At 59.1% G+C, this 21,817-nt stretch overlaps 2 protein-coding genes across 2 annotated transcripts in view; one reads left to right on the forward strand and one right to left on the reverse strand.

Annotated features, from left to right (window-relative positions):
- The window catches only part of FRMD5 (FERM domain containing 5), a 65,144-nt gene extending 51,678 nt beyond the window's left edge, over positions 1-13,466 (forward strand). The window contains exons 9-14 of the mRNA XM_059858800.1: positions 409-472; positions 1,343-1,434; positions 5,932-6,006; positions 7,027-7,095; positions 7,867-7,973; positions 10,654-13,466. Of these exons, the coding sequence (XP_059714783.1) occupies positions 409-472; positions 1,343-1,434; positions 5,932-6,006; positions 7,027-7,095; positions 7,867-7,973; positions 10,654-11,228 (982 nt within the window). The 3' untranslated portion in view covers positions 11,229-13,466. The remainder of the gene's footprint in view (positions 1-408; positions 473-1,342; positions 1,435-5,931; positions 6,007-7,026; positions 7,096-7,866; positions 7,974-10,653) is intronic.
- Positions 13,467-13,777: 311 nt separating this feature from the next.
- Positions 13,778-21,325, reverse strand: WDR76 (WD repeat domain 76). The gene is made up of 13 exons (XM_059858801.1): positions 21,244-21,325; positions 20,407-21,051; positions 19,890-19,982; positions 19,454-19,509; positions 18,889-19,009; positions 18,091-18,192; positions 17,962-18,005; positions 17,713-17,866; positions 16,868-17,020; positions 16,066-16,280; positions 15,522-15,677; positions 14,645-14,698; positions 13,778-14,165 (listed from the first exon to the last, which is right to left on the reverse strand). The coding sequence occupies exons 1-13, from the start codon at positions 21,310-21,312 to the stop codon at positions 13,913-13,915; spliced, it is 2,115 nt and encodes a 704-aa protein (XP_059714784.1). The 5' UTR covers positions 21,313-21,325; the 3' UTR covers positions 13,778-13,912.
- Between the last annotated feature and the right edge of the window lie 492 nt (positions 21,326-21,817).

Genomic DNA, 21,817 nt, shown 5'->3' on the forward strand with positions numbered 1-21,817 from the left:
CATCCCTGGGGTGGCTGAGGGGTGCCTGGCTGTGTGGGCACGGGGCAGTGCTCGGTGCACCCAGATCTCTGCTGCCCCAGGTCATTGTTCCCTACATTTGTCCCCATTAAACTCCGTTGTCCCCACGTCAGCCACATCCCAAACCCCCCGGCCCCCCGGAGCCTTCTCGGCTGTCCCTGGGTCACTGCAGGATGCCAGTCCTGGCCGGGGTGTCCCTGGCAGCTGGCACTGCCAGTGCCCATGGGACGAGCCCCCGCTGACCCTCAGCTCCAGCCCGGGCTGTCCCCACTCCAGCCACGGGTGTGTGAGCCAGGGCTGCTCCCAGCGCCCTGCAGCACCTCCTGGGGTGGAAATCGGGCTCTGGGCTGGGTGGGCACAGCTCCCACCTGCCTGTCCTTGTCCCTCCAGGAACGAGGTGACCAAGATGAAATTCGAAGGGAAGACTTTCTATCTGTACGTAAGTCAGAAGGAGGTGAGTGCTCCCCCCTCCCAGGGACATCCTGGGCACGGCTGCTCCTCCCTTCAGCGGGCTCTGGCATCCTGGCAGCAGCATCACCCTGCAGGGCAGGGACATGGGGACAGCAGCTGCAGCTCTGTGCCACCGCTGGGGTCACCTCCCTGCTCCTGCTGGTGCCCAGATGTGGGCTGGGGTCACCTCCCTGCTCCTGCTGGTGCCCAGATGTGGGCTGGGGTCACCTCCCTGCTCCTGCTGGTGCCCAGATGTGGGCTGGGGTCACCTCCCTGCTCCTGCTGGTGCCCAGATGTGGGATGGGGTCACCTCCCTGCTCCTGCTGGTGCCCAGATGTGGGATGGGGTCACCTCCCTGCTCCTGCTGGTGCCCAGATGTGGGCTGGGGTCACCTCCCTGCTCCTGCTGGTGCCCAGATGTGGGCTGGGGTCACCTCCCTGCTCCTGCTGGTGCCCAGATGTGGGCATTGGACCCCACGGCCCCCTTAGCCCCAGGCCACACGGGCCTCTGCCAGGACGCCCAGAGCTCCTGGCCATGCCCTCCTTGGGATTATTCCCATGGTGCTTCTTCATTGCCATCATCCCTCAAAGTCAGCCACAGCTCCTCTGGCTGGGGTTGCCTCCCAGGGGAGCCATCAGCAGGAATTCTGTAAAACCCCTGTGTTTCTGGCTGCTCCCAAAGGCTGGGGGGTGTGGGCCCCTCTGCCCATTCCTCACGCCAGGTGCTGCACCAGGCTGATCCCTGCATCCCAAATGGCTCCAGAGCAGGACCTGTCCGTGCCAGTGCCCTCTCCAGCTCTGTACACTCCACTCTTGGTCTGTGGGGTGAGCACCTCTCCCTCTTCTCCCCCTGACTCCCTGTCTTTTTCTTTTAGGAGAAGAAAATTGTTCTCACCTACTTTGCCCCGACACCAGAAGCCTGCAAACACCTCTGGAAGTGTGGGATCGAGAACCAGGCTTTCTACAAGTACGTGCTGCTTTGTGGGGCTCCATCCAGGCACTGGGGTCAGTCACTGGCCATGTGGCATGTCCCAGTGGTCAGTCACTGGCCGTGTGGCATGTCCCAGTGGTCAGTCACTGGCCGTGTGGCATGTCCCAATGGTCAGTCTCTGGCCATGTGGCATGTCCCAGTGGTCAGTCACTGGCCCTGTGGCATGTCCCAATGGTCAGTCACTGGCCGTGTGGCACCTGGTCCCAGTGGTCAGTCTCTGGCCATGTGGCATGTCCCAGTGGTCAGTCACTGGCTGTGTGGCACCCTGTCCCAGTGGTCAGTCACTGGCCCTGTGGCATGTCCCAGTGGTCAGTCACTGCCATGTGGCATGTCCCAGTGGTCAGTCACTGGCAATGTGGCATGTCCCAGTGGTCAGTCACTGGCCCTGTGGCATGTCCCAGTGGTCAGTCTCTGGCCATGTGGCATGTCCCAGTGGTCAGTCACTGGCCGTGTGGCTCCCTGTCCCAGCGGTCAGTCACTGGCCATGTGGCATGTCCCAGTGGTCAGTCACTGGCCCTGTGGCATGTCCCAGTGGTCAGTCACTGGCCATGTGGCATGTCCCAGTGGTCAGTCTCTGGCCGTGTGGCACCCTGTCCCAGTGGTCAGTCTCTGGCCGTGTGGCACCTGGTCCCAGTGGTCAGTCTCTGGCCGTGTGGCACCCTGTCCCAGTGGTCAGTCACTGGCCATGTGGCCTGTCCCAGTGGTCAGTCACTGGCCATGTGGCCTGTCCCAGTGGTCAGTCTCTGGCCGTGTGGCACCCTGTCCCAGTGGTCAGTCACTGGCCATGTGGCCTGTCCCAGTGGTCAGTCACTGGCCATGTGGCATGTCCCAGTGGTCAGTCACTGGCCCTGTGGCATGTCCCAGTGGTCAGTCACTGGCCGTGTGGCATGTCCCAGTGGTCAGTCACTGCCATGTGGCATGTCCCAGTGGTCAGTCACTGGCCCTGTGGTATGTCCCAGTGGTCAGTCACTGGCCATGTGGCTCCCTGTCCCAATGGTCAGTCACTGGCCGTGTGGCATGTCCCAGTGGTCAGTCACTGGCCGTGTGGCACCCTGTCCCAGCGGTCAGTCACTGGCCATGTGGCACCCTGTCCCAGTGGTCAGTCACTGCCGTGTGGCATGTCCCAGTGGTCAGTCACTGCCGTGTGGCATGTCCCAGTGGTCAGTCACTGGCCCTGTGGCATGTCCCAGTGGTCAGTCACTGGCCCTGTGGCACCCTGTCCCAGTGGTCAGTCACTGGCCCTGTGGCATGTCCCAGTGGCCCTGGCAGAGCCACCAGCCACCAAAAGCCCCGGTGCCCTGGCTGGGGCCTCTGCCCTGCAGGGTCCCTCCTTTCCCAGCCCCTCGGTGCTCATCCCCCTCAGCAAAGCCCCATCAGGAAATTGTACCCAGTTCTTTGGGATGAAGGCCGGAATGCCAAGCAGCACCATCCTGCTCAGGCCATTCTGAACCCGGGCCACTTTGTGCCTGGTAACGAGCTTTATTTTAATCAGCAAGCTGCGAGACAGAGCATGCGGTGCATTCCCACCGGGAATTCTGCAATCAGCAGCTGCAATCAGCAGGTTTCACTCCTCATTACACCAACGTGAAATGAAATTGCAGCATTGCTTTACAAATCTCTCTGTGATTAATCGTGGCAGTGGATGGCTGCTGGGTCCTGTACCCTGCGGGGGGACCATGGGCTGGCCTGGGGTGCTGCTGGGCACTCCTGGGGCGAGGGATCAGCTCCTGGGGGCTGGGGAGGAGATGGGATGGTCCCTCTGGGCATCTTCACCCACCCTGCCCAGGAGGGGCTGAGTCTGTCACCCTGCACTTCCCAGGCCATGGGGGGCTTTCAGACCCTGGAGAGTGCCAGTCCCTGCTCGTGGGTGTCACTGCTGGCCCCAGAGTGCCATGGGTACACATGGGTGTCACCGCTGGCCCCAGAATGCCAGTCCTGCTCATGGGTGTCACTGCTGGCCCCAGAGTGCCAGTCCCTGCTCGTGGGTGTCGCTGCTGGCCCCAGAGTGCCAGTCCCTGCTCGTGGGTGTCACTGCTGGCCCCAGAGTGCCAGTCCCTGCTCGTGGGTGTCACTGCTGGCCCTGGAGAGTGCCAGTCCTGCTCGTGGGTGTCACTGCTGGCCCCAGAGTGCCAGTCCCTGCTCATGGGTGTCACTGCTGGCCCCAGAGTGCCAGTCCTGCACATGGGTGTCACTGCTGGCCCCAGAGTGCCAGTCCTGCTCGTGGGTGTCACTGCTGGCCCCAGAGAGTGCCAGTCCTGCTCATGGGTGTCACCGCTGGCCCCAGAGAGTGCCAGTCCTGCACATGGGTGTCACTGCTGGCCCTGGAGAGTGCCAGTCCTGCACATGGGTGTCACTGCTGGCCCTGGAGAGTGCCAGTCCTGCTCGTGGGTGTCACTGCTGGCCCCAGAGTGCCAGTCCTGCTCGTGGGTGTCACTGCTGGCCCCAGAGTGCCAGTCCTGCTCGTGGGTGTCACTGCTGGCCCCAGAGTGCCAGTCCTGCACATGGGTGTCACCGCTGGCCCCAGAGTGCCAGTCCTGCTCGTGGGTGTCACTGCTGGCCCCAGAGTGCCAGCCCTGCTCGTGGGTGTCACTGCTGGCCCCAGAGTGCCAGTCCCTGCTCGTGGGTGTCACCGCTGGCCCCAGAGTGCCAGTCCTGCTTGTGGGTGTCACCGCTGGCCCCAGAGTGCCAGTCCTGCACATGGGTGTCACTGCTGGCCCCAGAGAGTGCCAGTCCTGCACATAGGTGTCACTGCTGGCCCTGGAGAGTGCCAGCCCTGCTCGTGGGTGTCATCGCTGGCCCCAGAGTGCCAGTCCCTTCTCATGGGTGTCACTGCTGGCCCCAGAGTGCCAGTCCTGCTCGTGGGTGTCACTGCTGGCCCCAGAGTGCCAGTCCTGCTCGTGGGTGTCACTGCTGGCCCCAGAGAGTGCCATGGGTACACGTGGGTGTCACTGCTGGCCCCAGAGTGCCAGTCCCTGCTCGTGGGTGTCACTGCTGGCCCTGGAGAGTGCCAGTCCCTGCTCGTGGGTGTCACCACTGGCCCCAGAGTGCCAGTCCTGCACATGGGTGTCACTGCTGGCCCCAGAGTGCCAGTCCTGCTCGTGGGTGCCACTGCTGGCCCTGGAGAGTGCCAGTCCTGCACATGGGTGTCACCGCTGGCCCCAGAGTGCCAGTCCCTGCTCGTGGGTGTCACTGCTGGCCCCAGAGTGCCAGTCCTGCACATGGGTGTCACTGCTGGCCCCAGAGTGCCAGTCCTGCTCGTGGGTGTCACTGCTGGCCCCAGAGTGCCAGCCCTGCTCGTGGGTGCCACTGCTGGCCCTGGAGAGTGCCAGTCCTGCTCGTGGGTGTCACTGCTGGCCCCAGAGTGCCAGTCCTGCTCGTGGGTGTCACCGCTGGCCCCAGAGTGCCAGTCCCTGCTCGTGGGTGTCACTGCTGGCCCCAGAGTGCCAGTCCATGCACATGGGTGTCACTGCTGGCCCTGGAGAGTGCCAGCCCTGCTCGTGGGTGTCACTGCTGGCCCCAGAGTGCCAGTCCCTGCACATGGGTGTCACTGCTGGCCCCAGAGTGCCAGTCCATGCACATGGGTGTCACTGCTGGCCCCAGAGAGTGCCAGTCCCTGCTCATGGGTGTCACTGCTGGCCCCAGAGAGTGCCAGTCCCTGCTCGTGGGTGTCACCGCTGCCCCCAGAGTGCCAGTCCCTGCTCGTGGGTGTCACTGCTGGCCCCAGAGTGCCAGTCCCTGCACATGGGTGTCACTGCTGGCCCCAGAGTGCCAGTCCCTGCTCATGGGTGTCACTGCTGGCCCCAGAGAGTGCCAGTCCCTGCTCGTGGGTGTCACCGCTGGCCCCAGAGTGCCAGTCCTGCTCGTGGGTGTCACTGCTGGCCCCAGAGTGCCAGTCCTGCACATGGGTGTCACTGCTGGCCCCAGAGTGCCAGCCCTGCTCGTGGGTGTCACCGCTGGCCCTGGAGAGTGCCGTGGGTACACGTGGGTGTCACTGCTGGCCCCAGAGTGCCAGTCCCTGCTCGTGGGTGTCACTGCTGGCCCCAGAGTGCCAGTCCTGCTCGTGGGTGTCACTGCTGGCCCCAGAGTGCCAGTCCTGCTCGTGGGTGTCACTGCTGGCCCCAGAGTGCCAGTCCCTGCTCGTGGGTGTCACTGCTGGCCCCAGAGTGCCAGTCCTGCACATGGGTGTCACCGCTGGCCCCAGAGTGCCAGTCCTGCTCGTGGGTGTCACCGCTGGCCCTGGGGCCTGGCAGGAGCCGTGGCCTGAGCCCCCTGCAGAGCCCTTGGCAGTGGGTCCATCCTGGCTGCCACCAGGGATGGGCTGTGTGGCTGCAGGTGCCGTGTCCTACCAGCCAGTGCCACCCAGCCCTGCCAGCAGCGGGGTGACACCCCCAGGGCTCTGCTGCTGTCACCTGGCCTCGCTGTGATGCTCCCAGAGCTCGGCAGGATTCTCACAGCACTCCTGGGCTGTTGCAGGTTGGAGAAGTCGAGCCAGGTGCGGACAGTGTCCAGCAGCAACCTGTTCTTCAAGGGAAGCCGCTTCCGCTACAGGTAAACCCTGGCTCAGGTAAACCCTGGCTCAGGTAAACCCTGGCGCAGGTAAACCCTGGCGCAGGTAAACCCTGGCTCAGGTAAACCCTGGCTCAGGTAAACCCTGGCGCAGGTAAACCCTGGCTCAGGTAAACCCTGGCTCAGGTAAACCCTGGCTCAGGTAAACCCTGGCGCAGGTAAACCCTGGCTCAGGTAAACCCTGGCGCAGGTAAACCCTGGCTCAGGTAAACCCTGGCTCAGGTAAACCCTGGCTCAGGTAAACCCTGGCGCAGGTAAACCCTGGCGCAGGTAAACCCTGGCTCAGGTAAACCCTGGCGCAGGTAAACCCTGGCGCAGGTAAACCCTGGTACAGGTAAATCCTGGTACAGGTAAATCCTGGTACAGGTAAACCCTGGCAGGAGCAGCTGCTGGGTGTGCTGCTGTGTGCTCCTTGGGGAGCAGTTGGGGCTGCAGTGCCCCAGGAACACCTCAGGGTCTTACAGAGACCCCCCCCCATTGCAGTGCTGACCCCACAGGCCACCTCTGCCACTGTCTCTGTGTCACAGAGGCCACCCCTGCCCCAGCTCACAGGAGAGGGTGTGGAGGGACAGGATGGAGGATGGCAGACCTGGGGGTTGAGAACAACGAGGTGTGAAACAAATCACCACTATCCCTAAATTCCTGTGCTGAGCTGCTGGAGTGAGAGCCTGGACCAGGCACCTGGTGTCTGTGTCCCCTCACCGAGCACAGTGCTGGCACCCTCCTCACTGGCAGGGGAGGTCCTGGATGCCCATGTTGTGTCCATCTCAGCTGAGGGGAGGTGACCCCTGGTGTCCAGCATCCCGTGCCAGAAGAATCAGCAAAATATGGTGGCAGAGGTGTCAGCCCAGCCTTCTCCTTCGCCCCCATTCCCCTGGAGAAAGCATTTCTGCTTTCCCCTGGAGCTGTGTGGGGAGGGGCCCAGGCTGTGCACGGGGTGCCCACGTGGCTGCCAGGGCTGTGCTCTTGTCCTCACCTCTGCTGCTCTTGACCCACCTGCAGCGGCCGCGTCGCCAAGGAGGTGATGGAGTCCAGCGCCAAGATCAAGAGGGAGCCCCCCGAGATCCACCGGTGAGAGCCTGGCAGCAGCTCCCAGGGGTGGGAGCCCGGGCTGGGAGCGTGGCCAGAGGGCTGCTGTGAGCCCAGGGACTGCCGTGTGCCCGGGGTGGGAGCGTGGCCAGGGCACTGCCCAGGGTGGGAGCAGGCCCAGGGCACTGCCCAGGGTGGGAGCATGGCCAGGGCACTGCCATGGGTGGGAGCGTGCCCAGGGCACTGCCATGGGTGGGAGCGTGGTCAGGGCACTGCCATGGGTGGGAGCGTGGTCAGGGCACTGCCATGGGTGGGAGCAGGCCCAGGGCACTGCCATGGGTGGGAGCATGCCCAGGGCACTGCCATGGGTGGGAGCAGGCTCAGGGCACTGCCATGTGCCCAGGGTGGGAGCGTGGCCAGGGCACTGCCATGGGTGGGAGCAGGCTCAGGGCACTGCCATGTGCCCAGGGTGGGAGCGTGGCCAGGGCACTGCCATGGGTGGGAGCAGGCCCAGGGCACTGCCACGTGCCCAGGGTGGGAGCGTGGCCAGGGCACTGCCATGGGTGGGAGCAGGCCCAGGGCACTGCCATGTGCCCAGGGTGGGAGCGTGGCCAGGGCACTGCCATGTGCCCAGGGTGGGAGCATGCCCAGGGCACTGCCCAGGGTGGGAGCATGCCCAGGTCACTGCCATGGGTGGGAGCAGGCCCAGGGCACTGCCATGTGCCCAGGGTGGGAGCAGGCCCAGGGCACTGCCATGTGCCCGCAGCGCTGGCTCTGTCCTGGCCCTGATCCTGTCCCCACTCCTGTCCCCAGGGCCGGGCTGGTGCCCAGCAGGAGCTGCCCCTCCATCACGCACGGCCCCCGGCTGAGCAGCGTGCCCCGCACCCGGCGGAGAGCCGTCCACATCTCCATCATGGAAGGTAGGACACGGGGCAGCCCTGCCCAGCATGCTGGGGCAGGGGAACACACACACCTGGGCACCTGCAGGGACAGGGACACACGGACAGGGGCACACAGACACAGGGGTGCACACAGACACCGTTACACAGACAGACACAGGCACACAGATGCATGTACACACAGTGTGCACACACACACACACACGTGCACACACACACATGCACTATGTCCAGCTGGGGCCGCAGCCCCAGTGCCTTGTCCTCAGCAAAGCTGGTGTCTCACCAGGCTGGAGGGGGGAGGCTGCTCCTCCCCATGCTGGGCTGTGTCAGAGGAGGATGCACTGGGAAGAAGGTCTGGCAAAAGGCAAAACACTGGGAGAAGCTGTGGAGGGCTGGGGACATGCTGGGGGCTGTGGCTGTGCTGCTGGTGGTGGCTGTTACCTGCTGGTGACAGTGTCCAACTCACAGTGACATGGCTGTTCCCTGCCCCTGGATGGGGCCAGCCCTGACCCAGCACAGCCCAGTCCTGATCCTGGTCTTGGTCCTGGTCCCGGGATGCAGGCAGGGACAGGGACTGTCTGCCCCATGGGCGGGATTTAATTCCACCAAGGGATCCCTGGGTCGGTGGCTGTGCCAGTTTTGGGGATGGAAGCAGACAGGGTCACCTCTGCCACCCAGTTCCATGTGACAGTCTGTCCCCCAGATGCCACTGGGAAGCTGCCAGTGCATTAAATCACCTCCCACCATAAATCACCCCGAGCTGGTTCCACCCCTTTGCTTTTCCTCACTCTCACCTCAGCTCGGTCCCGTGGGAATGCGGGTGCCCAAAATAGTGCTGAGCCCGGGGCCGGCAGCAGTGCCGCCCTCAGAGCCGTCCCCGCGCTCCTCGTGTCCCCGTGCCACCATGGTGAAGTGCCTGGTAAAGATCAAGACCAGGGTCAGCGTGCACCTGTGGCTCATCAACCACTGCTGCCGGGCCGTGCGGGTGCGGGTGCTGGCGCTGGGGCCGCGGCTGCTCTCCCGGGCCCTGGGCATCCTGCCCCTGCTCCCCGCTGCCCCCGGCCTCGGCCACGACGCTGCCTGCGGCCCTGGGGACCCACCTGAGCCAGGTAACGCTGCGCCGCGGGGTCTGGGTCTCCTGAAGCGCCCCGGGGTTCCCAGGGACTGTGGTCCTGTAGTCAGCTGGTGAGCAGGTGGGGTGCAGGAATGAATGTGGGGTGCAGGAATGAATGTGGGGTGCAGGAATGAATGTGGGGTGCAGGAATGAATGTGGGGTGCAGGGTATGCGTGGCAGGGAGTGGGCTGGGGTCTCCTGGACTCCAGGTTGTTGTTACCACAGAGCAGCTCTGGTGGTTGGGCTGGACTCAGATTTCCAGGATTTTCCAGCTTCTGCTGCCAGTCCTGCGGAAGCAGATGGCAGGAGGGTTTGGGTCTGGGGGCCAGCACTGCTGTCACTGTGTGATGGGCAGTGGCACCCCCTCAGGGGCTGTCCCCCACGTCAGGGACACAGTGGGTGCCGTGGGGAGCGTTCCCATGAGAGGGGAGAGCGCAGAGCTGGCAGGGTGAGAGCGTGTTCCCTCCTCACTGCCCGGGAGCACAGCGTTGCTGTGGCACTCATCCGGGCAGCGCTCACAAAGGAGAGGCTGCAAATCCCCGGGAATGCGGCCGGATGAGCTCCGGGTGTTCCCCTTCACCCTCCGGCAGCCAGGCCGTGGTGACAGCTTGTCGAGGTGCTTTAGTGCACTGTGCTCTTCCCCCGGTGACAGGTCCAGCCCCGTCCCTCTCCAGCCGCTTGCAGGGTGGCCTGGGGACCAGCTGGTCCCCACCATGACCTTCAGACACCCTCCCTGGAGCTGGGGCCACTGCAATGGCAGAGTTCCTATCCCCCCCGCCTGCCAGAACTACCTGAAACAAGTCCCTTATATGCGTGGTTTCTTGGAATTTGGGGATTTGGAGGAGGTGATGGTAGGGGCAGGAATTCCTTGGCACAAAGGACCAAAGCTCAGTCTGGTACAGGGCCGGGAGCTGGCACAGGGGCTGGCACAGAGCTCCTGCCACGGCTCCTGCTGGGGTGTGAGCGATGTAAAACATTTGGTTTGTGGTGAACTCAGAGCAGCCTGTGCTGCAGGGGCTGCTGCACGTGCCGGGGACACCTCCCCTGTGTGCTGGGGGACACCCACCCCCACCAGCCCAGCACGACCCTCTGTTCATGCACCTCCCACCCGGGGTTCTCATCACTGCCACCCATCCCTGCCCCCCGTGCTGCCGAGCCCCCAGCCCGTTCCCGTCTGTGTCACCTGTCCCAGGCAGGTGCCCGTGGTGCCACGGTGCCACGGCTGACGCTGCCAGCGGCAGAGGGGCCCCAAGCACTGTGGGCAGCTGCCAGGGGGACTGTCACTGTCACCTCAGGGCAGCTACAGCCCGCGGGTGCGTGTGATCGGAACAGCCCGGACCCTGCCGCGGTCCCGGCTGGCAGCCAGGGGCTGGTGGCGCCAGTGACAAACCAGGCGGGTGTGGAGGTGTCACTGCTGCAGTCACAGGTCGTGTTGAAGGGGCTGCAGGTCCTGAAGGACCAACAATAACAGCAACAAGAAGCAGCAGCCCAGGGCAGCTGCCACGCTCTGTCCCGCGGGGGAGCAGCTGTGGAGAGGAACCCTCTGCACCCCACTGAGTGTCCCTCGCCCCTCCCCTGTCTCCCCAGGCCTGGAGTCCCTCCGTGACAGCGCCCACTCGACCCCGGTGCGCTCGGCTTCCCACGGCGACGCCTTCGCGGGCCCCGGCCGGAGCGGCCGCGCCGAGAGCAGCGAGCGGGTGGCCGTGATCGCCGACGAGAGCTACAGCCCCGCCGACAGCGTGCTGCCCACGCCCGTGGCCGAGCACAGCCTGGAGCTGATGCTGCTGTCCCGCCAGGCCAACGGGGCCCCGTGCAGCATCGAGGAGGAGAAGGAGTCGGAGGCGGGCACGCCGGCGGCAGAGGCGGAGGGCGAGCTGCGGGCGCTGTGCCCGGGTGCCGGCGGCCTGGGGCCGGCACAGGCCCAACAGGTGAATAAGTTTCTTTTAAGTGTCCTCCGTTTGCTCCTTGTGACAGTTGGACTCCTCTTTGTTTTGCTCCTCCTCCTGATCGTCCTTACCGAGTCCGACCTTGACACTGCCTTTTTCCGTGATATCCGCCAGACCCCAGAGTTCGAGCAGTTCCATTACCAATACTTTTGTCCCCTCAGGCGATGGTTTGCCTGCAAGCTCCGCGCCGTGGTAAACCTGCTCATTGACACCTGAAGGCAGGAGCCACCACGGGGGCCTGGACCTGCCGCCGTCACTCACTAACCCTCCCCTCCCGACCCAGAGCCCGGCCGGCCGAGGAGGCGGCTTTCCGGGAGGAAGAGGAGGGTGGGCGCAGCCCCCGGAGCCCCCTCCTCCCCGTGCTCCCACCCCCGGAGCCCGCACAACACCTCCCGTCCCGATCCCACGCTCACGACTTGGGAAGCACCGAGCAGAGGGGAATTCTTTGCTCTGCCAGCCCGGCCGGGGCTGGCGGGGCCGTTCCGCAGGAGCTTTAGCAATGGTGCTACTGAGGTTTCATTTAACACTCGTGTACTGTTACGGTATTAAATCCGCACTGTGCCCGCCGCCCCCGCCCTCCCCGAACCGCTTGGCAGAGCCCTCCCTGCTCACCGGAGCCTCCCAGGAGGTGACAGAGCCGCCACGCTCTCGGGGACGCCCCGGTGCCCTCCTCCCCAGCGCAGCCAGCCGGAGCCCCCGCCCTGCTGCGGACTCGGCCCTCCGCCACTTTTTTAAGCCTTGAAGCACCGGTGCTCCCGAGGGCAGGGGAGCATGGAAGCCAGGGGACGCAAACCTGGCGTGGAGCTGTAGTGACTGTGTCAGATTTATTGGGATGACCTTTACCCTCCGCCAGTTGTACCTGTTTTGTAAAAAAACCAAGCAAAAAGAAGAAAAAAAAAAAAAAAACAACAACAACAAAAAAAGAAAGAGATATCTCAAGGTCTATTTTAACAAGGAAATGCTATTTTGTTATCAGATCTAATCCAGTCTTTTTTTACTTTACGGACGGGGTGACCGTGGGTGCCGGTACCGAGCGGTTCCCAGTGAGCAATGGTTTAAGAGTAAACGCCGGGAGCACAAGGCCAGCCGAGCCTGCTGGGTTGGGGACAGAGAAGGAGCTCTGCTTTTGGGACTCTTTCCAAGAGGACACAAGTTCAGAAGCGCAGGTGACACTGAAGAAGCCAACAGACACCTTTAACCCTGACTGACGTTGAGTGCAAGTCAATAAACCCAACTCATCGTGAGGACCCCCGGACTGTTGGTCACCAGGAGCAGCAGCCCATCCACAGGGAGCAATAACAGCCAGTTCTGGTTAGGTTGGGGTGACAAGTTGGACACATCAGCAAAAAAAAAAAAAAAAAAAAATTTAAAAAAAAAGGGTAGAAAGAGCTGAGCAAGTTTAATTTCATCTCAGGGAGAGATTTTTCTGTAAGCTGGGGCCATAACTGCAGTTTTACAAAGCCTGATGTCCGTGCTGTCTTTGAGCATCCAGCACCCACCGCCGGGCGGGACGGTGACGTTGGGCCTCTCCTTGTCACTGCAATAAGGGGAGAGGTCCCGTGGGGGACACAGTCCCCTGCCCGGGTCACAGCCCGCCCACAGCACGCGGCCCGAGGAGGGGTGGGTCCAGCCCCGGCTCCAGAGCACGGCAGGAGCCCTGGGGAGGGCTCAGGAGCCCGGGGAAGGCTCCAGGGGGCGGAGGAGCGATTTTTTTACATGATAATCCTGTTTTATGCAACATAGCAGAATTAACTCTTAGTGTAGTGTTCCTACCTCAGCCCATAGCGCTGATGTTTCTATGCAGTTGTGCTCGTCCCGACGCTGACATTTTTTACCCCGGGTTAACGCTGCAGTGTCGTCCTTCCTCCTCTCCTCCTCCTCCTCCTCCTCCTCTCCTCACTGCAATGTTCTGTGTGACGTGTGACAGCACAGCTCCATCCCGCGCCCCATCCTTCTCAGACACATCCTCCGAGCCCCGGCTGGGCCCTTCCACCTTGGCTTTCCTCGGGTGACGCTCTGTGCCAGCCCCAGGTCACCTCCGCCGGTGTCCCCCAGCGTTTTACTGCAGAACCACGAGATTTGGTGATTTTCCGTTGTACGTTTCTCCCGTCGGTCCCAGACCCTGTCGTGTGTTTCAGGCCCTGTTAGTTTTGCCCGTCTTTCTATCAAAATGTTGTTTCCATAGGTTCTGAGATCAGAAACCCATGAATCTCGTCCTAGCATACTGCATCTTTCAGCAGTAGACAGTAAAATACCTGAAAATGTGAATTTCTTAGTTTTCATAAAGAAAACCTAGAGATTAACCTTTCATGTGCCAAATACTGTAAGTTACATTCTTTTTTCCTTCAAAATGTACCTTTTTCTACATATCCAATACTTTAGTTAGCATAAAATCATTGGTGCCATGAAAAGTATTTTTAAATTTAAATAAATATTTAAATATCATGAAAAGAAGAGTCGGGATGAGCTTTGTTCAGCGATTCTAATTTTTCTTGTGGAAACAGCTCAAAGTGTGAGGAATTTGGTCTTTTAGCAGCTTCTCCCTGGAGTGAGAGTTCCAGAGCTGCAGGTGAGTCCCTCACACATGTCTGCACTCCAGGAGCACAATTTTACAGATGCACCTGGGAGTTTCGGGCCCCTCACCACAAGGAAGGCAGTGAGGGGCTGCAGAATGCCCAGGGAAGGGGCTGGAGCCCCAGGAGTGGCTGAGGGAGCTGGGGGCTCAAGGGTCACTTTTATTTCCATGGAAGACATGGGTGCCAAAGGCAGTTTAAACTATTTATTTTAAGACTTTCAAAGTACATTTCTGTCCTGAGAAACAACAGCCAGCTTCGGAACTGCTTAATACAGAATAAACAAAGTCAGTGCAGGAAGGTGAAAAATAAAGATCTAAGGCACTTCTATTTGAACACGTGGAGGCGGCCACTGGAGTTGCCTCCCACCAGGATGCTCTGGCTGGGGTGCACGACGTTGATGGAGCACACGGAGCCGAGGCAGTCCACGTTGTAGAAGGAGTGCAGCAACTTCCCGGTGTCCTGGAAGACCTCGATCTGCCTGGGCTGTGCCATGCTGCCCACCAGGAAGCAGTGCTCCTGCTTGGGGTCCCAGATGGCCCTGAAGCGGGTCAGCCAGCGGCCTGTGTTGTTGTTGTGCCTGCAGGGGAAGAGGAACATTCCTCCTTGTGAATCCAGCATTTGAAATCACCATTTATGGCCCATCTGCTCCCTTGCCTTCTAAACCTTCAGCACTCACGCTGCAGTGCTCAGATCCCTGCAGTGGACCCCTGTCCTGGGATGGGCAGGATGGGACAAGAATACCAGAATGGTTTGGGCTGGGAGAGACCTTAGAGATGACCCAGTGCCACCCGTGCCATGGCAGGGACACCTCCCACTGTCCAGCCTGCTCCAAGCCCCAGTGTGCAGCCTGGCATGGGACACTGCCAGGGATCCACAGCAGCCACAGCTGTACTGGGCACCCTGTGCCAGAACCTCATCCCCCTCAGAGGGAACAATTCCTTCCCAATATCCCACCCATCCCTGCCCTCTGGCAGTGGAGCCATTCCCTGTGTCCTGTCCCTCCAGACCCACAGGAGCAGCCACGGTGCTGCCCTGGCCCAGGTGTGCTGTCCTTACCTGACGGAGCTGAGCAATGTGACAGTGGATGACAGGGACGTGGTGTCGTAGACCCTGGGCACAGAAGAGCACATGAACACCAAGAACCTGTGCCAAAAAGGCAGCCCTTCCCTCAGAGAGAGCTCCAGCTCCTGGGGCCCAGGAGTGTGCACAGACACCCAGCCTGGCCACAGGCACCAGCACCCCAGCTGGAACCACTGCATCTGCTCAGGAACTGGATCTGCTTTCTCTGGAACTGCAGCCCACCCTGGCTGGCAGCTCTGGAGGAGGGGCTGCAGAGCCCCAAGGCCAGCCCAGCATCCCACTCTGCTCCTCCACCCCGTGAACCTGGGGCTCCCACCCCTCGGGGCAAAAACTGCCCAGCACGCACTAAATCAGGTAATCATCTAAACTACAGTCACAAAGTAACCAGGAGAAAAAGAACCTCTAACAAGCAACTCACAGCAGCTTAAATGATGAAATGGCAAGCTATTTACAGAAGAGCTGATATCATCATTATTTCAAGTACCAGCTACAAACAAATTTAGTTTCTGAGCATTTTGTGTTTATGTTCACCAGCCAGGTTTTGGCTAGCTGTTTTTGTGGGTTTTCATTTTGTTTGTTTTTTAAAGATTAAAAGTACCTCTATGTTTTTACTTTTAAATATTCCGAGGGAAAATGAGAATTTAAAAAAAAACCAACAAAGCAAAAAAATAATTTAAAACTACATAAAAAATGTTAATGCAAGTAAATCTTTATCATTTTTTTAAAGTGATAAAGACAGAAGGTGCTTGATGATGGGTCATGTGGAGAAGTAATAACAGTAATAATAATAATGAGAATAGATCACCCAAACAGTTGGTATTTTCCATGGGGATTCTTCCTTCCACAGCCTTACCTCAGCTTGTCATCAGCACACACTGTCACCACCCTGCTGCCAGTGACAGGTGAGAAATAGGCCGAGGCCACACTTTTGGTGTGTCCTGTCAGAGAGCTCAGGGGCTTGTTCTCCTTGGCGTTCCGAAGGTACCGAACATCAAAAACACAAACATCCCTGCAACAGGTACCACAGACACCTCAGTCATTAGCCTTCACTCACCAAAGAAGCTCCAGAGCACACAGCAGGCTGTGTGGGAGGAGGTTCAGAGCTTCAATATCCACTCAAATGGTGGCTCTGAGGGATTTTGGGAGCACCAGAACCACCCCAACCAGCCCTCCATACAGTCCCTCTGTGCCAAAGCCCACCAAGGCCCATCTGTCCCCATTAGATTTGGGAAATCAAACCAAATGCCACCTTATATCCTGCTAAGGATGGACAACTTGTTTTCTAAAAGGACCAAGACAGCTCTGACTGTAAATTGAGGCTGAGAAACTCCTCAGCCCCAGCTCCCCCCAGCATGGAGACCACTGAAAAACCAGCCTGTTCAGTCTGGGCTACGTACATGGAGCCAGCAGCCAGGAAATACTGTTTGCTCACGGGGTGCACGTGGACTGTCCGTGTCCTCCTGAAGCCAATGTCCACAGAGAGCTCCGAGGACACCCCTGGCGTCCGTCTGTCCACAACAGCCACGGGCCCAGACCAGTGACTCACTAGGGCAGTGCAGGCATTCTCTTCCAGGAAGTCAAAGCAGGACAAGTCCTCCTCACTCCTGCAGATCTGAGCCCAGGGAAGGTTAAATGTCACCAAAAGTAAAGGAAACAGGCAGATGTTCTAACACCCAAACACTCCCTGGGATATGGGTTCCATCCTTCCCCTCTTTAATTCACTAAAAACCACGCAGCCCATGTGACAGCTTCATCCAGCTGTGCAGGTAACCCTTCTGTGAAACAAGGATGCTTTCCACAGGGGAAATAATTAGGAGATAATTAACCATCCAAACCAGACCAGCAACAGCACACTCCAAATTCCCAGTCAGAGCTCCTACAAGGCACTGTCACCTCTGTGTTCCAGCAATCAAAGAGCTGGTGGCCGTGAGCACACACTGAGCGAGGATTAAGGGTATCTTTCCCTTCTCCAGTGCTCCACAAACTTTTAATCATGTGCAGAAATGTAAACTTGGAAATTGGGAGAACCCAGGCTATCTCTGGGTTTTGGTGAGTAGGAAACATCTCCCTATTTATGTGATGTTAATTAAATGTTGATTCATGTGTCCTTGTGGAAATAGAACCTGAACTTTCCTGTTAATAAAAGAACCAAAGATTGAGTTGGTACAAGCAGACTAAACCTTCCCAGCAGTGGCTCACCTCATCAAAGACAGCCCTGGTGACATCGCCACAGCGCAGAGTGTCATTGCTGAGGGACAGCAGGTGAGCAGGGTTGCAGGGAGAGAAGTGCATGCAGTTGACATGGAAGCTGTGGGGGATGAAGATGTGGGCTCCTTCCTCCGTCCCGCAGCTCTGCAAAAGAACAGATCCCACAGACACGGGTGCTGATCACTGCAGTTATTTCTGTTATTTCTGTTAATGACTACAACTCTTAGAGCCAAATCTCTGGCTTTTGCATGTTTTTTGGAGGAGGCAGAGGGTGCTGGGTGAGAGGAGACAACAGCACAGTTGATATGGACAGTGGGACTGCTTCTGGTCCCTAATTATGGAAAGCTGCAACTTCCTGCTGCAATTATTGCCACTGCAGCCACCAGCCCTGGACCTGGACAGCAGCACCTGGCACACCACACAGCCAGGTTTCTGCTACCACATCAAAATATGAACACACTGGGTTACTGAGAGCTCAGCCTGAATTAGTGACCCAAATTGCATGAACACAGGATCTCCTGCATCTTCTCTTCTAAATTTTGCATCATTTTGTTATTTTAAAAGAAACTGAACAGGTCATTTTGGACCAACTTCTGGTTCATCCCACAAAGATGATTCAGCTTTCAAACTTCAGAAAAATACAAGGGAGAACAAAAGGGAAAGCTGTCCGGGCAACTCTGACAATCACTGTTGACAATCACCAAGGATTATCCCTAAGAATGGAAAAAACCTAACACACTCTCATGAGCCTGACAAAATGCCAGCCAGGCTGTGCTCCACCTGCAGCTGTCCTGAACCACACACCTGTTCAGGTGAGGAGCACATCAACCACTCACCACATTCCAGAGGCCAACATGCCCTGAGCTGTCTCCAGCTGCCACAAGGATGGTGCTTTCGGAAGGGTGGATGGCCATGGAACACACCCGGGATTTCACCACCTTCCTGACATTCTCCTCTCTCAGCACCATGCTGCTCAGGCTCTCCTGGTACCTGGAAAACCCAAATGACAACCATCACCAAAACATTCATTAGGGATGGAAGAGGGGCCAGACAACCCCCAGTTCTGGCTGCTGTTTTCACATTACCTCTTCATGTCAGGTGTGCCCCGCTCAGCATCACCTGCTTTCACCTACAGACAGAAAGGAGATATCTAAGCAAAATCAGAGCCCAAGTGAAATTACATGATCCAAAAATAACAATAAAACCAATAATACCTCACTTATCCTCATCCACGTGCTCAGTAAGGCCTCTGTCCATTTACTGCTCTCTGCCTGATCCTCTGGAACCATGGGCAAAGGTCCAACTGGAACCTGAGGCTGGGAAGACATTGGCAATTTTTGTAACTCAAACCAACTAAACCACAAACAAGGTGAATTGGTACTTTCCCCACAGCAGACATTCTGAGAACACGCCTACAGTAGGACAGGAAATAAACAGTAAAACCAGAAGGTGATATCATTACCTTATTAAAAAAATAAAGAGAATTTCACTGGCAGCACAGACAAACTGCCTCCCTCGGTTTATTCCGCTCCTGATACTCCAGCAAGACCTTTACTACACATTCAAATCTATTCTACAGCTCCATGGAAGATTTAAATTCCCATTTCTCAGAAAAACATGCCTTTTACTTGTTGCTCCATCACTGCTTCAAAGAGATGGTAAATATTACCCAGGAAAATAAAACCAGTTCAGAAGTTACAGCAAAATAAAAACCAGAGTAATAAACCTTTGGATTTAAGGCTGCTCAGCTCCATGGGCTGTTGGTGTGGAATGTTCTACCTCAGGACCCTTCTGTGGATCCCCAACTGCACCTGGGGATCAGCCTGGGCCACAGAGCACCGCCTGGCTCGTGGCGAGACCGTGGCACCTGCTCGGGGTGACAGAACTGACCCTTCCTTCCTGTCCCTGTGTCACAGCTCCCAAACGCCCCAGTGCAATGCCCAGTGCCACCCAGCAGTGGCTTCAGAAAGCTGCTGGGCACCCACCCCTCCTGCAGCCCTTCCCCATCTCACATATTCCTCTGCCTCTGGCCGGACAAACTTGTCCAGCAAGGGGATGTCCAGCGGTGGCTCCCTGAGCAGGCGCATGGATCGCCGCCGTGCTGGCTCATCCTCCACCTTCTTGGGCTTGGCCCTGCAACAGCGAGAGCATCTCAGCTACAGAGCACAGCCAGGGACAGACCCAAGGGCACAGCTGGCTGGCACCAGCCCCTCCTGGCCCTGCTCTTCCGTCCACGGCAGTAAGGAACAAAACCACGAGCACTCTGCAATGCACACGCAGGTGCCACCCCTCTGTTTCCCTGGGATGCATCCCTGCCCAGCTCTCCTCATTCATTACCCACCCAGCCATTCCCACCTCTTCCCATCACACAGCTGTTTATTTGGGCTTCCGCTCGTTTTCTGCTCGACCTGGCACTGTTTTGGCACAGCCAGTGTCTTCTCCTCCACATTTACTGGTTACCCTCTCCCTTGCACCTTGGTCACGCCCTCTCTTTTTTTCCCCTCACCTTTTCCCAACATTTGTTTTCCTCCCACAATAAAGAATCAAGGATATAAATCTCATCTACTGTTACTGTACCTTTTAGTGACCCGAGATTGCCTTTTAGTGGTAAGCTGGTTAAGTCTTGCAGCTGACTTAAAGAGAAAAAAAAAAAATCTAATTATAGATAATGAGCATAAAGAATTAACCTGTATAAAATACAATTATCTCAAGGCAGCGATGAACTGACTGCAATTATTTATAATAGTAAGAAAGAAACTGTGGTTGCCCCATCCCTGTAAGTGTTCCAGGCCAGGTTGGATGGGGCTTGGAGCACCCTACTCTATGGAAGGTGTCCCTGCCCACGGCAGGAGGTGGAATGAGAGGGGCTTTAACATCCTTTCCAAACATTCAAGGATTCTGTGATTTTCATGGCTTTCCCCACATGCAGCTGCCCCAGTGAGGAAAGGGTTTCACACCAGGAGAGATGACAGTGCAATTATGACACTTGATGCTATTTAGACCCAATACAAACCTCATGCAGCTTTAGAGAAGCAAAGAATTTAGCATTTTCTGTGATGTTCTTTAGTCTCTTCCTTTCATAGGCTGATAGGTGGGAGTATCCATCCTACAGAATGAAAAGGCAGTCACTCTCCATCATACAGTTACATGGCTGCAAGAGTGGTCTCGGGTTCAGGGAAGTGAGTCTCTAAACTGATTAAATTATTTTTAACAAATATAATTACAAATGTAAGACCATAGAAATTGGGGTGGTCATGTATCAACAACAAAATCTGTCCATACGGGTCCAGTTTGCTTAACAAAACTTACTCTGGCATTAACTCTATGAAAAGAACAGTATCAAAATTTTTATTAATGAAAGCAATAATGAAGACACTCAATAAAGAATTTAAAACTTCAGTGAAAGGGTAAAATGAAGTGGGACACTGCCAGCCAGAGGTTAAAAAAGGGGGAATAAAACCTACTTACAAAAGAAAACCACTTAAAAGCTTTACTTCTATAAAGATAATAACCGGAGGCCGGGTACTCACCGGAGCCGCGTCTTCCCCGTCGCTGCCGTCGCTGTCCACATCCCGCAGCCCGTCCTGGCCGCGGGCAGCCGAGCTGGGCCCGGGCGGGGAGCCGGGGGCGGCTCCGGGGCCGCTCTCGGGCTCCAGGCACAGCCTCTTGCGGGCCGGGGAGCGGGCGCTCAGCAGCCGCTTCTGGGGCCGCGGCCAGGCCGCCGCGGGCAGCGGTGTCAGCACCACCCGCAGCTGCCGGCCCGGGCCCGGCGCCGCGCTCGGCCGCCGCTCGGCGGGGCCCGCCGGGGGCGACCCCTGCGGGGGCGAACGGGGCTCGGAAGGGCCCGCCGGGGGCGACCCCTGCGGGGGAGAACGGGGCTCGGAAGGGCCCGCCGGGGGCGACCCCTGCGGGGGTGAACGGGGCTCGGCGGGGCTCGGTGAGGAGGACTCCTGTGGGGGTGAACGGGGCTCGGCGGGAGCCGGCGAGGAGGACTCCTGATGGGGCGAACGGGGCTCGGCGGGGCCCGGTGAGGAGGACTCCTGATGGGGCGAACGGGGCTCGGAGGGGCCCGGTGAGGAGGACTCCTGATGGGGCGAACGGGGCTCGGCGGGGCCCGGTGAGGAGGACTCCTGATGGGGCGAAGGGGGCTCGGCGGGGCCCGGTGAGGAGGTCTCCTGCGGGGACGAACGGGAGTCGGCGGAGACCCGCGGCCGGACCCCCGCCACCGGCGGGCCCTGAACCCGGCCCGCCCCGCTCCTCACCTCCCCCGGTTTCTCCCCTCACAGCCCAGCTCCTCTCGTGTCCCCTCTCCTGCCAGACCCCGGGTCCCCTCCCGTCTCAGCGCCTCTCCTCCCCCGGCCCCGGACCTGCAGCTGCTGCCGGCGGTGCGCTGCCGGCTCCTCGGGCTGCCGCGGCCCGGGCTGGGACAGCGCCATGGCGCGCGCGGGGCGGAGCGGCGCTTCCCGCCCGCGCGGGGCCGGCCCGGCCGGGCCCGCCCTCAGCGCCCTCAGCGCCGGCACCGCCCGCGCCCGCGCTGCCGCCGGGCACGGCGCTCTGGGGAGCGCGAAATTCCTCGCTGGAGGCGATGAGGCTCGGGCACAGCGTGCCCAGAGCAGCTGTGGCTGCCCCTGGACCCCTGGCAGTGCCCAAAGCCAGGCCGGACACTGGGGCTGGAGCAGCCTGGGATGGGGGAAGGTGTCCCTGCCATGGCAGGGGTTAGCTTTAAGGTCCCTCCCAAGCCCTGCCGTGCGGACTCGGTGCCCAGGAAGAGCGGATGAATCGCTCCGTCCTGCCCTGCCCTGCCCGGTGCACGGCCGCCCTCACACCGACCCCGCCGCGCCGGGCCAAGGGCCGGCCCGCGCCCTGCGCCACCGCACTGACACGATCTCGGCTTAAAAAGAAAACAGTAACTGAAAAAAAAGCACACCCAGGACAGGGTTA

Source organism: Haemorhous mexicanus, chromosome 13 (assembly GCF_027477595.1).
Source record: "Haemorhous mexicanus isolate bHaeMex1 chromosome 13, bHaeMex1.pri, whole genome shotgun sequence".
Taxonomy (NCBI): Eukaryota; Metazoa; Chordata; class Aves; order Passeriformes; family Fringillidae; genus Haemorhous; species Haemorhous mexicanus.